The 17,531-nt window shown below is 33.7% G+C and overlaps 1 protein-coding gene across 1 annotated transcript; it reads left to right on the top strand.

The window, feature by feature from the left end:
- The first annotated feature begins 35 nt into the window (after window positions 1-35).
- Window positions 36-15,405, top strand: LOC122581218 (ferredoxin-dependent glutamate synthase, chloroplastic). Its single transcript, XM_043753390.1, has 33 exons — window positions 36-484; window positions 1,455-1,767; window positions 1,859-2,301; window positions 2,796-2,927; window positions 3,329-3,427; window positions 3,816-3,886; window positions 4,185-4,281; window positions 5,045-5,137; window positions 5,303-5,448; window positions 6,060-6,219; window positions 6,540-6,650; window positions 6,749-6,964; window positions 7,086-7,243; window positions 7,678-7,807; window positions 8,055-8,113; window positions 8,221-8,326; window positions 8,720-8,816; window positions 8,916-9,031; window positions 9,444-9,641; window positions 9,772-9,882; window positions 9,989-10,228; window positions 10,319-10,417; window positions 10,728-10,823; window positions 10,922-11,119; window positions 11,207-11,281; window positions 11,770-11,898; window positions 11,978-12,076; window positions 12,726-12,868; window positions 12,987-13,080; window positions 13,495-13,733; window positions 14,047-14,125; window positions 14,228-14,311; window positions 14,872-15,405. Exons 1-33 carry the CDS (start codon window positions 230-232, stop codon window positions 15,031-15,033), a joined length of 4,848 nt encoding a protein of 1,615 aa, XP_043609325.1. The 5' UTR covers window positions 36-229; the 3' UTR covers window positions 15,034-15,405.
- The last annotated feature ends 2,126 nt before the right edge of the window (window positions 15,406-17,531 follow it).

The following is a 17,531-nucleotide window of genomic DNA, read 5'->3' as shown; positions in this document are numbered from 1 at the left end:
ACACAAACCTTAGAACAAAACACATATATAGAAAAAAGAGAGATAGAGCTTCGGGTGGCTCCCAAAATTTGTGTCTTAAAATACATTTTATCTTCACACTTTCACATTCTCCACACGATCCTTATTCTTAATTCTTCTCACTTCCCACCCTTTTTTTTGTTCAATCACTTACAAACTATACACACCCTCCATTACATGTTTCTTGAAAAATAGTGTGTGTGTTTTTAGTATGTCTCTTCAATCTTTAGCTCATGTTAATGGCTACTATTTAAAACCCACTTCAGTTTTTGCATCAAAAAGAGACCTTTTGTTTCTTGATTTTGTTGGTTTTGGGTCTAAAAGAAAGTTACTAAATAATAATAATACTATTAGTAGTACTAATAGTAGTGTTATTAAAAGTCTTGTTCAAAAGAAAAGAATTTGTTGGTCCATTAAATCAGTTCTTGATTTTCATCATGTTGGTCCTCAAGATTCTAAAAGAAAGGTGTGATCTTTATTATATATTTATATATGTATGTGTGTATATATATATGTACTATTTTTGGTTCAATGATTGTTCTAGACAAAAGGGTATTAGATTCTAAGGGGTGTTTAGAATTGAGTTTTCAAAACAAGTTTTGGATTTCTTTTTTTAAAGGTGTGGATTACTTGTATCGGGGTCTAGCTTATGTTGTCTTAAACGACCTTTTGAAAAAGCATGTTCCATCTTGCCTAGAAAAGCGAAGATAATAGGTTTTAGGCACACCTCTTTTGCATTTTGCAAACGCAATAATCTGATAGTTTTTCCAAAACGCAATTCCAAACACCCTCTAGGAACTATATACTATTCTATATAGATATAGAAATCTTGTTAATTTCTATTGAAAAGTGAGAGTTGACTAAAGTGAGCTTTATTAAAAAAGTTTGTTCAAGTTATATGATTATATAATGCATGAATAAATAATTGTTTAAACCAACTACCAACGGGCCTGTAGTCGCGGTATCATTTGTAGTTAGTGACATTGAGGTTGGGGGTTCAAACCCAGTGGTAGTCCCAATTTTGAGTTTGTTAGTTAATTTGTTTGTAAAGTAAGAAAGTAAGTGAGAAAGGACCCAAAGTTGTAAGAAAATGATGGTAGGGTAGGAGGTGAAAGGGGTTATGCTATAAATTTATAATGCTAAATTGTTTAAACTCACTTTCGGATTGTAGTCAACTTTATTATTGCGACTTGCGAGTCATAGCATTAGACATGAGTTATTGTGGAGTCTCAGTTGGCTGATGTGAATTGTAGAAGGATATGTGTGATAATAAGCTCCGAAGAGTAAGAACTAAAATAGAAATGCTAATGAGCAAGTGGTTTTAGCGTAGTGGTGTCCATTTTTTTTGGCCCCTCTCACATTGTAGGCAGTAGTGTGTCACGCTTTCTTTATTATTTTAAAATGTGTTAAATGATATGATTTGATATTGTATATAGGTTGCAAATTTGGAAGACATATTAGCAGAAAAAGGGGAATGTGGAGTTGGGTTTATAGCTAATTTGGACAACAAGGGTTCTCATCAGATAGTTGAAGATGCACTTACAGCTCTTGGTTGTATGGAACACAGGGGTGGGTGTGGGGCAGATAATGATTCGGGTGATGGTTCGGGGGTGATGACTGCAATTCCATGGGAACTTTTTAATGATTGGGCCGATAAACAAGGGATTGCTCAGTTTGATCAATTGCATACAGGGGTTGGTATGGTTTTCCTTCCACAGGACGCAGCCCTTATGGAACAAGCTAAATCTGGTCAGTTAACGATTTATTTATACTATCATCTTGAACCCAGTTACCTTTTTTTTTTTTTTTTGACATATTTGTGTTAATGATATTTGTGTAGCTATTGTTAGTATCTTCAAACAAGAGGGTCTTGAGGTACTTGCATGGAGGCCCGTTCCTGTAAACACGCCTATAGTTGGTTACTATGCAAGAGAAACAATGCCCAACATACAACAAGTTTTTGTCAGAGTAGTAAAGGAAGATGACGTTGATGATATTGAAAGGGAATTGTATATATGTCGAAAACTGATTGAAAAAGCAGGTAGCTTGGAAGCATGGGGAAACGAACTTTATTTCTGTTCATTATCAAACCGAACCATCGTCTATAAAGGCATGCTTCGGTCGGAGGTTCTTGGAAAGTTTTACTTTGATCTCCAAAATGATGTTTATAAATCTCCTTTTGCCATTTACCACCGAAGGTACAGCACAAATACGAGTCCCAGGTGGCCACTTGCTCAACCCATGAGGCTGTTGGGTCACAATGGAGAGATCAATACCATACAGGTTACAATGTTAAAATTTCATTTGATCTGAAATTGGCAACTTAGTGGTGGCTTTTTTGACCAATTTACTTGTGAATGGGTTGAATCTGATAATTTCTTATCTCTAACCGGCCAAATGGATAAAATAAATAAAAGTTAGCTAAAATGTAAAACCGTCCGAACAGGTCTTAAGCTGCGTAAAATGTATTGTTGGTGCATACCACCTACTAAATTGTTTTATACAGAATTATTAGATAATATTGTAATAAATATACTTTGTTGTAATTATGATTAGCACACAGTTTATTAGAGTTGAATAAAGTGTTCTGGGTTAATCAATCCCTATCTGACTTGATCCACACTTTGACTATCCAAAATCACCTTTCATCCTGAACCTGTTTGACCCATAAACCGACCTGTCTGACCCATTACCCAACCTGTCTGACCCACCCATTTTTGTCACCTCTATGGCAATTGGCCTGAATTCTTTTCATGAGATCTTAAAACTTTATGCAGGGAAACTTAAACTGGATGCAATCTCGAGAGACGTCAATTAAGTCACCCGTCTGGCGTGGTCGGGAGAATGAAATCCGGCCTTTTGGAAACGCAAAGGCTTCGGACTCTGCTAATCTTGATAGCGCAGCCGAGGTGATTAACACTATAACTGTTGTTTATTTTTAGGGATTATTACCTATGAATGTAACTAACTATGACAAAATGTCTATATTATGTGAAGATCTCGTAAAATGTTTATGTAATGTAATGAACGTCAAATCCTGGTTATTGGATGTATCCAGGTATATGTGGCAACCCTATAATCTGCCACGTGTAAGTTTTTGATTGGTCAGGTACATCCAATAATCGGGATTTGAAAGTTCATTGCATGACATAGACATTTTACAAGATCTTTACATAACATAGACATTTGGTCATAGTTAGTTACACCCATAGGTAATAATCCCTTATTTTTACTATTCTTTTATATTTTATGTGTTTGTGTGTGTGTAACTATAATATTTACTGATAAAGGTATATTCGATTATTTCTAGTTGTTTATACGAAGTGGGCGTACTCCTGAGGAAGCTATGATGATTCTTGTCCCCGAGGCATACAAGAATCATCCAACCTTGTCAATTAAATATCCTGAGGTATGTATGCTGAACATGTATTTTATATATAAAAGAATCATCACTACTTTGAGGTGGAAATACAGAGAGTGAAAGAAATGCTTTACGAGTAAAATGTTACAAAAGATTTCAAAATAGTTTATGAGCATTCACTAGAAAGTTCTGATATAGGATACTGTTAAGAATGACAGGTTCAGCTAAAGTTTAAAAATTAAATCATCCCAAAAATACTTAAATCCCCTCAAATTAGTACAAGATTGACTTGGATCTTCGATTTAGTGCGATATAGATCAAGAACAGACTTAGACAAAACACTTCAAATCTTGAATTATGGAAGTCCCAGATGGGATTTGTGCCCAATAAGCACTAGACCTTTCTCGTGGGATAATATTCATTTTTCTCTGCGTAGGTTGTTGATTTCTACAACTATTACAAGGGTCAAATGGAGGCTTGGGATGGACCTGCTTTACTCCTATTCAGGTGTAATACGTATTTACAGTTTACTACCATCTAATATATTGATCATTTCAAAGTTCAAAGCATTATTGTATATAGTCTGTTGCAAGCATCACGTCCTGTTTATTATAATGTGCTTCATTGTACAGATTTTCAGTAATATATAGATTAACTACTTGCAAAAGCTTTTCTAAGATTTGTAATAGCCCATGGAAGTGTCTAGCGAGTTTCTCAATAGTATATGGAATATGCTGTTTAATCTGAAGTTGTGCTCTAATAATGCTTTTTATTTAATTCAAAAATTAATCTGTCTTCAAAACAGTGATGGGAAAACAGTTGGAGCTTGTCTTGATCGTAATGGGCTTCGACCCGCTAGATATTGGCGGACTGCAGACAATGTAGTTTACGTTGCTTCCGAGGTGCGTATCTAGCTTCAATATGAGCTATAAGATATTTACATGACATTTTAACATAAAGTATCTGGACAAATTCCATATTGGTAAATTATGAAAATTGTGATGGTGAGATGCTATGAAATTGTAGTAGTTGGATTGAAACCATATCCTAATCTCAGTGCTTATCTATGCTGTTATGTGTGAATGTGTTTTGGAAATTTGAATCCTTATATGCCTTTTGAAAGCAAACCTGAATATATCGGTTAAAATATTACTGGGTGAAGAATAAGATTACAATACATTGATTTTATATTAACTAGTTAATTTGAAGTTGGATATTGGAACCTGTTTCATAACAAAACTGGCTACCTTAGCTTAAACCAAGCTTACGTATTTACGACTGCTTGTAAATAGACTGACATATTTTCACTCACATGTCTCTTAGCGACTGTACTTATCCAACAAATATTTATTTAGGTCATTTTCTTTGTTAGTTCCCTAAAAATCAAAACTCAATCAAGCACTCAAACTTTTGAGGATTATTACATAAAACAAGCACATCCAAACACTATCTTTTTACACACTTATAACAGAACAAACATCCTATTTGATTCGCATCGTTATAGTCCTACTAGTGGTTTGCCGTACTAGAGAAAAGCTTCCTCATTAATCTTTTTGACTTTTTGTTTCTTGTTGTTCTTACGGAATCTCAAAGTGGTTCTTTTCCTTTAAGCGTCTTGTTGACCATATCTTGTACATTTATTGGAGTTTGCTTTTCTCAATATAGGTGGGAGTTCTACCAATTGACGATTCAAAAGTCACAATGAAAGGCCGATTAGGTCCAGGAATGATGATAACGGTTGATCTTATCAATGGTCAGGTTTGTACCATGACTGCACCATCAGTTTGTGTTTGTTTTCATTTTGCGGTAGTTCTCTGATTCCTTTATAAGTGAACAATAGAGGAGCTTTTGGGAATTGCGCTCATCTTTGCAGATATTTGATTTCTAACACTACGTTGTGAATATTTACTGATAATGAAACAGGTTTATGAGAATACAGAGGTCAAAAAGAGAGTTGCTTTATCGAGTCCATATGGACAGTGGTTGTCTGAAAACATGCGAAAATTGGAGTCTGCAAGCTTCCTCTCATCCCCAATGATGGAGAACGAAACAACATTACGTCATCAACAGTAACATCTCTTTACTTACTGATATATATATATATACATACATATATGTCATGGACCTGACTTTAGAATACTGAGCTTTTAATGTTTGGATAAACATGTTCTCATTCTTATCATATGATTATTTAGGGGTCAAACTTTTATTCTTATTTTACAAAAGGTCTCTCATTTGTGCTGGAAAACCTTTGGTTATATTATTTGTTAATTCCATATTACTTTGAATTTCTGGAACAAGCAAACATCTGATTAGCTGATTGTTAGAACTTCTAAACTCCGAATCACACCCACACACTATCTTCTACACCCTGATTTAGGACAGTTGGCTATCTGATTTTAATTATTTGATAGCCAACTGTCCTTAATTAAAATCACTTTCAAAACAAACACCGAAACGCCCTCTAAATGTGTCAACTTAAGACATATCTTCCAGTACAACTTACAACTCGACAGTTCTTGAGCAAGAAATCTTACCTATCAGGCCTGTATTCGGCTGGATTCGAGTAGATATTGATATAATCTTACATTCTTACATAATTATTTGTGTCCAGAGGTATGGGTTGTGTTTTATTATGGCATTAGTAATGGAGGGCTGATGATTGCTTTAACTTGAATAGGGCTTTCGGTTACTCCAGTGAGGACGTCCAAATGGTTATTGAGACTATGGCTTCAGAAGGAAAGGAACCAACATTTTGCATGGGAGATGATATTCCATTGGCTGTGCTATCTCAGAAGTCACATATGCTCTATGATTATTTCAAGCAACGGTTTGCTCAGGTTTCTTGCCCTATCTTCTTTTCGTCTTTCTATTTTGTAATTTTCTAACATTAAGTTGTGTTGGAGTTAAGCACATATGTTTTTCCTAAAGGGGTATAAAGTATAAACTTATATACAGAATCATAACCTGGACTAATTAGTAGCATAAAGACAACTATAGTGTCATCTCTGTATGTGTAATTGAAGAGGTTTCATAATGTTGTTAACTCCCCAACAGAATCTCAAATTACAATATTTTCCAAGATAATTCTTGCTATATTTATATATATAAGCAGCAAAGAGTAAGTATCTAATCATATTATATATTGCATTATTTACAGGTCACAAACCCTGCAATTGATCCACTTAGAGAAGGATTAGTGATGTCTCTTGAAGTCAATCTTGGTAAGCGTGGGAACATATTAGAAGTTGGACCTGAAAATGCTTCTCAGGTAAAGTGTCCCACTTATAAAATATATTTTTATCAAAATTTTCTTGTCGAGATATTTTTCACAAAGCTTGTCTGTGTATGGTTTGTATCTTTGGCCAGGTGACTTTGTCCAGCCCTGTGCTTAACGAAAATGAGCTTGAATCATTATTCAAGGATCCACTTTTAAAAGCCCAAACCATACCTATATTTTTCGACATAAGGAAGGGGCTTGATGGCTCTTTGGAAAAGACACTGAATAAGATCTGTGAAGCGGCTGATGAAGCTGTAAGAAATGGATGCCAGCTACTTGTTCTCTCTGATAGAGCTGACGAACTAGTAAGCACTGTGTGTGTAAACTATGTATATTATGTTTTATATTTGCTCAGTAGCTTGTGTCATACTCGAGGACTAATGTGCATTTTCAAAATCCCTTTTTGTGTGTGTGTGTGGTTGGCAGGAAGCCACTCGTCCCGCTGTTCCAATACTTCTTGCTGTAGGCGCAGTCCACCAACATTTGATACAGAATGGATTGCGGATGTCTGCTTCTATTGTTGCTGACACTGCTCAATGCTTCAGTACACATCACTTTGCTTGTTTAATTGGATATGGTGCAAGGTATCTTCTTTAATCCAGTTATATTAAAATGGGTTAATTTGGGATATGTTCTGTTGATAGCGGGCCAATTGATAAATAAATGTAGGTATAAAGCAAATGTTCACACAGCTTAGAGTAACAGATAGTATAGTGTACTTAAATGTCTTCACAACCTTGTAAATTATTTTATAAAAAAGTTGGGATCATTGTTCTGAAAATTTGGATGCTTGATCTTGTTTAGTAATATACTACATATGAAATTAAAAGACGATTAACAAAAATTTGTTTAGCAAGCCAACTGGATCCGTGTGACCTCCCCGCACAATTTACACTCTTGATCCATTACTTTACTTGCTCATCTTGTTGCAATATTGACTCCCATAGTCCCGTTTTAATTATTTCTCTGGCGGCTTTTGATAGGCTTTTGATATGTATTTTGAAATTACTATATGCAGTGCTATATGTCCTTATTTGGCATTTGAGACATGTCGACAATGGCGATTGAGCAAGAAAACTTTAAACCTTATGCGAAATGGAAAAATGCAAATGGTTACAATTGAAAAGGGTCAAAATAACTTTAAAAAGGTTTGCATTTATTACTTCTTACTAAACTAGTTAAAAGCTCATTGACATGTAGATATTTCTAAATAAACTAGTCAAGTGAGTTAACTTTTCTCCTCTTCTATTTTTATTTATTTTTTTGAACGGATATATTTATTTATTTATATTTATATAACATATATACATATGTATGTATATATTACATCATTAACTTGATTTATTGATTTGTATCATATAGTAACATAATGTGTAACTATTTTTTGTCATCCAGGCAGTTAATGCAGGTCTGATGAAAATTTTATCCAAAATGGGAATATCATTGTTGTCAAGGTATTTTCTCACTTTTCAGCTACTTTATTTTTCACTCCATCTATTTATTTATTTTCTTTAAAGTTTAAGAAAACTGATATAGCAATCTGTCAAACCCTTGGATATAGCTATTGTGGTGCACAAATTTTTGAGATTTACGGATTGGGAAAAGAGGTCGTTGATTTTGCATTTACTGGGAGTGTCTCAAAGATTGGTGGATTGACTTTTGATGAGGTATAATGCCCAAAAGCAAATTCATACTTTGTCCAACATAAATTATGTGAAAACATATTATATTAAATGTATAGGTGGAAAAATGGGTCGTCCAGGTAACATATAGATCAAAATGGGTAATTTATTTGTACGGGAAACAGGTTGTGTTGGGTTGAAGCAGACACTTTTTTGTCCAAGATTTATATTTTAGAAGTAGTTGGTACAAAAAAAAAAAGAATTAATTTAGTAAGCTTTATGTATTTAAAGTACACATTAGGTGACTTTCAACCTGTTCAAGGCTTGAAGCCATACCTAACCCAAATCGACCCATTCATAAGACAATGAGTTGAAAATATTTTACTGTATGATGATATGTGACAACTATTGCATATTATCTGATAACTGACCTTGCAGCTTGCAAGGGAGAGTTTGTCATTTTGGGTAAAGGCTTTTTCTGAGGATACAGCTAAAAGACTTGAAAACTTTGGATTTATTCAAATGAGACCAGGAGGTACTTATATACACATGTTGATATGCCGTGTGGTGTATATTTGCAAATGCATACTTAAATAGTTAATGATGTGTTCCTTTGTGTGTGTGTAATTAAAAGGGGAATATCATGGGAACAACCCCGAGATGTCAAAATTGCTTCATAAAGCTGTTCGTGAAAAGCGTGAGAGTGCATATTCAATTTACCAACAGCATTTGGCTAACCGACCCGTCAATGTAAGTAAATATGACAACATGTTCATTCTTTTTAGTTAATATTTTTATTTGTTTTATTTTTAATATTACTTGTTCCTATTCTCTTTATTAGTCATCTTTGCATTTTATTTGATTAAAAAGTTTGAATTTCCGGTGGGATGTTGGATTGGTATTCTGGAATTGACTTTGATTAGTAAAGGGCAATACCAATTCCCTACTTACCCCTTTTAGTACTTGATTATAGTGACTTTTACTCTTTTTTCACAAGATGCTTCTCCACAAAGCCATTTTTTGATCATCTTGTCACAAACCTTCTTATATAATCAGAATTGACACACACGTAATTTGAGAACGTGGTTGATAGTACAACTTCGAACAACAGAAGCATACCGACACACTATTTTCTCAGCTGTTTTGTCATTTTCGATCACAGGTTCTTCGGGATCTTTTTGAGTTTAAAAGTGACCGGGCCCCGATTCCAGTGGGAAAGGTGGAACCTGCCACATCTATTGTCGAGCGTTTTTGTACTGGTGGTATGTCACTAGGGGCTATTTCCAGGGAAACACATGAAGCGATTGCTATTGCAATGAATAGGATAGGTGGGAAATCAAATTCTGGTGAAGGTGGTGAGGTAAATTATCTCGACACTTTCTTTACATACATGAAGATGGTTTTTGTAGAGCCAATCGTCACTTTTTTTGATGGACTCTTTTATATAATTTCTTGAAGTTTATATGATGTATATTGGTAACTTAACCCAGGACCCCATTCGATGGACTCCACTTTCTGATGTTGTTGATGGATATTCTCCCACATTGCCACATCTTAAAGGTCTTCAAAATGGAGATACTGCTACAAGTGCCATCAAACAGGTAAAAAGTTTATTGTGTCTCATTTCAACTTGGTATGAGCTAATGAATTGTTGTTCTAGGGAGAGAAGGGGATCATAAATCAATATCTGTATAATATGTTGTTCAGGTTGCATCAGGGCGTTTTGGTGTGACTCCAACATTTTTGGTGAATGCTGATCAAATAGAAATCAAAATAGCTCAAGGTGCAAAACCAGGTGAAGGTGGTCAATTGCCAGGGAAGAAAGTCAGTGCATATATTGCAAGATTGAGAAATTCAAAACCTGGAGTCCCTCTTATTTCACCACCTCCACATCATGACATTTACTCTATCGAAGATCTTGCTCAATTGATTTTTGATCTTCATCAGGTGAAACATATGAACACATTGGTACAAACATTTCGTGATAAATTGTAATAGGTGATTATAATGAGTTTTGAGCTCTTATATAATGAGCAGATCAACCCCAAGGCCAAGGTTTCTGTCAAACTTGTGGCGGAAGCCGGAATTGGCACGGTGGCTTCTGGAGTTGCAAAGGGTAATGCTGATATTATACAGGTACTCTACTCTCTTTAGTTCATTAAACTGTTGCTTTAGGGACAGAAGCATCACATGTGTATTCTAGGGAAAAATGGTAGGTCAGGCACGTTGACTGACATTTAATAAAAGATTGTGCTATTTTTGCAGGTTCAGCAATAAAAAAACGAAAATTGAAATTTCAGAAGTTGTCTCTATATTCTATAATATTAAGTTTCCACAACTGTGTCTAATTTGATGTTACATGACTAGTCTAGATAACATTATTAAAATCTAATTAATTAGGCACATGGGAATAACTATTGCTGACAATCATACATCTGCTTTGCAGATATCAGGGCATGACGGTGGAACTGGAGCCAGTCCCATAAGTTCAATTAAGCATGCTGGTGGTCCCTGGGAACTTGGACTTACCGAATCACACCAGGTATTGTCATTGTATTTTTATCTTATTTTCCCTATGTAATTATTCAATTTTTCTTAGATATGTCACTTCACCTAAGTTGAATCACTCATCCTTTGCAGACTCTCATTTCAAATGGTCTTAGAGAACGGGTGATCCTTAGAGTTGACGGTGGTTTTAAGAGTGGAGTTGATGTTCTTATGGCCGCTGCAATGGGTGCTGATGAATATGGATTTGGTTCTGTTGCCATGATTGCTACCGGATGTGTCATGGCTCGTATTTGCCATACAAATAACTGTCCAGTCGGAGTTGCCAGTCAGGTAGTGATTACTAAGTGAAATGATCAATATATCAAGCTGCATTGAAAAACAGACTTTTAATATGCTTTCCTTAATTCTAATTCTCAGCGAGAAGAGCTACGTGCCCGTTTTCCTGGAGTGCCCGGTGATCTAGTGAATTACTTTCTATATGTTGCCGAGGAGGTAATTTCTTTATATTAGGAGACGAGATGTCGAGGTGTGCATTTTGAAAGTGATTTTTTTGATACCAAGTCATCAGAGTTGGATAATGAGTTTTAATAAAAGCATTGTAAGAGATGTAGTATTTTATGTTGTTTGAAGTTCTAATAACCAGTCAATCATAAGTTAGTATCTGATTATTTATTTATTTACTCGTAATATATTAGAGACATCTTGTAAAGTATGAGTATGAGTCTCAAATTATTTTCAAAGTAGTAATCAGTTTTGTTACTGTGGTGTAAAGCTAATTATGTAAGCCCTAAATGATTGAATATTCAGAATTTATTCATCCAAACATTACAAAACTGAGTATCACAACTAAGAGTCGTAATAATCAGAGGATCATTTTAAAAGGCAACATTAAGCACCCCTGGAATTCTAATGATGTGGTTTCTTATAAAACCATCAAGTATACCGTGTATCTAGCTAAATAAGAATCATTTTATGGGCAGGTTAGAAGCACATTGGCGCAACTGGGGTATGAAAAACTTGATGACATTATTGGACACACAGAGCTATTGAGACCCCGAGATATCTCTTTAGTGAAAACTCAGCATCTTGATCTTGGCTATGTTCTTTCTGTATGTGTTCTTTTGCTTCTTTATTTTCTTAAGTTCACATCCTTGTTCTTGTAGAAAAAGCTAATATTTCATCTTTCAGAATGTGGGTTTTCCCAAATCGAGCAGCAGTACTATCAGGAAGCAGGAGGTTCATAGTAATGGGCCTGTTCTAGATGACATTTTGCTTGCTGATGCGGAGGTAAACCTTTAAGACTTGTGGTGACAGTTTGAGTCAACATACCAAAAAATGAGTCCATTGGTTGAAATAGGCAAGATGAAAAAATAAGGCTGCAAAGATAAATGGGCTAAATTGGTGATAGTTCCCAGAATTGTTTTCAAGTGCTTTCAACCTTCTAAGTCGATTTTATATGAAATTCGTTCTGTATTAAAGTTTTGATAATGTTATCTTGATCAATGCTAAAAGAATTCCCGATTTGACCACTTTTTTGACAATATACTTGTGAATGGGTAAATGCAGATTTATCATTTTCTAACAGGTAAAAAAGTAGCTTTAGAGGAAACTGATCAAATGGGGCCCTACAGTTGAAGTTTTAAAATCTCCCAACATGTTTTTTAGTTCATAAAACCTCTTAAATATTATTAGAAAGTTAGGTTTATATTGAAATTATTATTCTCCTGACCCTATTTTAGACTCTAATTTCTTATAAAAAGATATTAAATTGTTCGGACATAAGTGTCTCAGGGCAATCCAACCCGATGTATACGCATACCTCTATTTTATTTAGAACAGATCTTGCTGGCCAAATTTTCATTTAATAGACTTTTGAAAATGGATGCTGTCAAGCTGAGGTAGTGATGTTGTATGGATGTTTCACTTTACTCTGCAGATATCAGATGCGATTGCAAATGAAAAAGTTGTAAACAAAACCTTCAAGATATATAACGTGGATCGTGCTGTTTGTGGGCGTTTAGCGGGTGCTGTTGCAAAGAAGTATGGAGATACTGGCTTTGCTGGGCAGTTAAACATAACGTAAGAAACGGCTTCTAATAGGAAGTATATATAACGAACGGATTCTGATAAATTTTTATGATATGCAGAACTCGTTTATTGTCCTTAGAAAATTATATGTTTTTTCTATCTCTTCTAGATTTGAGGGAAGTGCTGGACAATCATTTGGATGTTTCCTTACTCCTGGAATGAACATTCGACTTGTAGGAGAAGCCAATGATTATGTTGGAAAGGTCTGTTCACTATTTGCATGTGTGCAATAAACTAGTCAAACTTCAGATTTTTTACAGTTAGAGGTGTCAAAATGGGTGGGCGTTCGGGATGAGTAATGCCTCAACACGGGTGACTTTTAGAATTTCAGAGCGGTCTGTAACAATTCGCGTCGACAAAAAGCACTTTTTGACCAAAAGTCTTAAAAGTAATAAGTGTGTCTATTACAATAAAACATGATTAATTTAATAAAACAATTTAGGTGGTTTTATGCTCTATTAATACACTTTAGGCGACTTTTGACCTTTTTAATCCATTTCCTTTTTATTCAGTATATCTGATTTTACCCTTTGTCCGTTAGAGGAAATTATACCCAAATCGAACCTTAGGTAGAAATACCATGTCTCTTATATTCCATAATTTTCGTTAAATTTTAGGGTATGGCTGGTGGTGAATTGGTTGTGACACCAGTTGAGAATACCGGGTTTATTCCCGAGGAAGCTGCCATTGTAGGTAATACATGTCTATATGGAGCAACGGGAGGTCAACTTTTTGTTAGAGGCAAAACCGGTGAGCGTTTTGCTGTTAGAAATTCTCTTGCTCAAGCGGTGGTGGAAGGTACCGGAGATCATTGTTGTGAGTACATGACAGGAGGCTGTGTGGTCATCCTCGGAAAGTAAGCATCTTAACTAACTTTATGTAATTGCCCTTTTCTTATCTAATCAGATAGGCTTTTAATCTCATACACAAGCAGTGTCTCTTTATTGGTGATATATGTATTAAATACTAAAATAGCCAGAAATTGTGAAACAACGAGGGGCGCTGGTTATCTAATAATTGCAACTCCCACAACAAAAGCACATCCAAACACATCTCCCGCAGCTATTACAATCGATTATGATGAAAGAACATCACATAATTAGTTACAAAACATACATCTGAACTCCTCCTATAATTCTCCATTTAAATTTATATTTTTTTATAAATAGGGTTGGTCGCAACGTTGCAGCTGGTATGACTGGAGGTTTGGCATATATTCTTGATGACGATGATACTCTCATTCCCAAGGTTTGTGCAAAAAGTAGTTAATTTTTGTTTCGATAACTTCATATATGGTCATTGGTTTTTGGTTTGCAAAAAATCAAAAGGTTCATGTTATCCCTATGATAGATCAATAAAGAAATTGTGAAGATCCAGAGAGTGGTTGCACCTGTCGGTCAGATGCAGCTAAAGAGCCTTATCGAAGCACACGTCGTAAGTATAAAATGCATTTGTCCATACTCCATACATCCTCTCATTTAATAGTCTCGATATTTGTCTCCTACTTGATTTATTGAGTTAGAGTCGAATACTAAAATCTGTTAACCGACATGCATAGCAATAAGGTTTTTAGTTCTAAGAAAAAACTTGTTATTCAAATGCATCCTCTAAGAATTATTTGTTATGGTTGTTCCCTTGATCATAATGATGAAGTAGGATGATCTTGTAGACCATAATGCACATGATGTGACAATGAGCACAGATATATTGCCAAGTAGATACTTTTAGCTAAAGCTTTACGGAAGATAAACTAAATAACCTTGACATGATTTCCCAATGTGGAAGTTTTTACAATTTTCGTCTGGCGTATGCTTACCTTTTTAACTACTATTTTAAGTTGGATCAAAACTATCATGAAGTAAAATAGAGGCTGTCTCTGCCTTGACTATAAAATCTGATTTTCTATAACATTTGATTGTCTAATTTCAATTAATTAAATACCTTGTAATCAGTACCAAAAACACATATTGTAATCCGTAAGTTTCTTTATGTAGGAGAAAACCGGGAGCACCAAAGGTGCGGCTATCTTGAATGAATGGGACAAGTATTTGCCTCTCTTTTGGCAACTGGTTCCGCCTAGCGAGGAAGACACACCCGAGGCTTGTGCCGAGTACGAGCAAACAACATCCGATCAGATAACTGTACAATCTGCATAAAATGCCAAGTTCTGCAATTTATTAAAGCCATTGTTACGTACCAACATTAGAAAAAAGGATATCTTCTACTCATTGGGATATAGATTTGTTTGGGTTTAACTCTAGTGATGGTCAAAGACTTCGATGATATGAGTTTCACGATGTGAAAAGGAAAACATTATGGTGCAAAAGGTCATGGAAGTCTGGTCAGGTTCGGTTTGTTTGGTTGGAAAAAATACATACCCTTTTGAAGGTGGAAATGTACAGGGCCATAGAGATGTTGCAAGAATTGTAAATTTTTAGGGTACAATATCTGAATAAATGAACTTTTGTGCAAGGATAGGAACATTTCTACATACTCCATTTATGACATAATTTGCATTGTTTGCTGAACTAGATGCCGAATAGATTTTATCACTTGTTGACTTGCAACATTTGGTTGTAAATTGTAATACAACCTGCATTTGTTTTGCATCGTCGCAAAATACATTAATTAATTAAAAATACAACCAATATGTTTAATGGATAGAGTGGTTACCCCGCAATGGTGTGATGCTGTTGTTGGTGGTGACTGGTAGTGGTAGTAGTGTTGGTAGTGACTGGTGGTGGACCTGGTGGTAGTGGTTAAAAGGACATACATTATACATAATTGATGTAAATGAATTGTGTATGTATGTTAAGAGTTAAAGGAATGATATAATATGTGAGAGTGGTATATTGATCATTTTATATATTTTAAAATTATAACTTTTCAATTATAGTTTAGTTTATATTTATATATATGAGTATTATATTATATATTATATATCCTTAATTTCTTATCTACTAATAAACTAAAACAAGATTAAACCTTTTTTGATTGACACGTAGTCTTTTTAAATCTAGATTTATTTTATTTTTTAGATATCATAGAATATTTTAATTATTAATTCGATAGATAGATATAGATACCTAATATAATTCAAACCTTTATAATAAAAATCATATTTTATTCATTGTTACCTATAGGATATCTTAAATTAATTAGTAGATAATAATAATAATCTATCTCTAACTTATAATTTAATATTACTTATGATAAGTTAATTTTTTATCCATCCAAAGGTGGTGGATAACTATTATAAAACAATGCAAATTATGTTTTACCATCAAGGCTTAGTTGATACTAGATTGGTTATGATGCATTTATCTAATTATTAAGCCATCCAAAAGACTAGATGTATGTAATAAAACCGTTTAAATTTTATATTTTATGAATCGATGAATATATATATGATTCGTACATCGACAACTATTAAAATAAAAACTAGTATATATATGAACTAGATTAAACCTGTGCGATGCACAAATAAAATCTGTCCATGACGAAAGCTCATAAAATAGTACTACGAGATATGATATATAACCAAATTACGATAAGATCAAAATGACAAAATAGAATTGAAACAATTAGGAATTCACATACGTATAGATTTTAAATTTTTCATGAAAAAAACTAATCATACCTTCTTAACAAAGTGTATAAATTACTTTTGTTAAAATGTACAATAATGAGATATAGATATTAAGATATGATAAATAATAATGTAAATAAAATATAAAATAATAAATAATAATGAAAATACAATTAAAATTAAAAATTAGCATCCTATAATATCCTACATTACTAAATTTTTTAAAGTTAAGATTTACATTAATATATGGAAACTCATTATATAAATTGACTAAAAAAAAAGAATTACAACAGTAATGACAAAATTTCATGTAGAATAAAAAGCTTATTTGACAATTAAAAATTATATCCATTTAACCCTAATAATAATTTTTTTTTATTAATTAATGATGATTAAGATAAATAATAATATTTAAAAGAATGCTTAAAATTAGGAACTTAAGGTAAGTATGAAAAATCTTATATAACTTCTTTTCATAATTGCCAATTAATCAAAAAATTATTCTTTCTGAAACAAAAATTATGGATTTATGATCATAAAATACGAGTAGATAATTAAATAAATTCAATTCAACAATAAAATTTTAAGAGAAATAGTCACAAATCGTCCCTGTGGTTAGCTTGATTAACATTTTCGTCTCTGTGTTTTTTTTATCATTAGGTGTCCTTGAGGTATGCATTTTCATTGCTAATCGTCCCTGGCATTAACAACTGTCACTTTTACTCCGTTAAACCCCTCATGTGCATATCATGTGAGGGTATAATCGTCCATTTCATAACCACATGAACTATATGTAATAAAAACTATTTTTAATTATTGATATATAAAAGCAACTCTAATATAATAAAAAGAATAAAACCCAATCTAAATTTTTTTATGTATATATCAAAAATACATACAGGAAAGAAATATATTTCTTTTTTTCAGATTAATTTCAACATCATAACCAACAACCATCATCATCATCATCAAACAAATTTTATCTCCTATACATAACTGCAATCAAATATATATACTAGCATGTCCAATACAAAATTGATAACAAACATATACCCCTAAGTTACA

Source organism: Erigeron canadensis, chromosome 9 (assembly GCF_010389155.1).
Source record: "Erigeron canadensis isolate Cc75 chromosome 9, C_canadensis_v1, whole genome shotgun sequence".
In the NCBI taxonomy this organism is placed as follows: domain Eukaryota; kingdom Viridiplantae; phylum Streptophyta; class Magnoliopsida; order Asterales; family Asteraceae; genus Erigeron; species Erigeron canadensis.
This window is presented reverse-complemented; position numbering and strand designations above follow the sequence as displayed.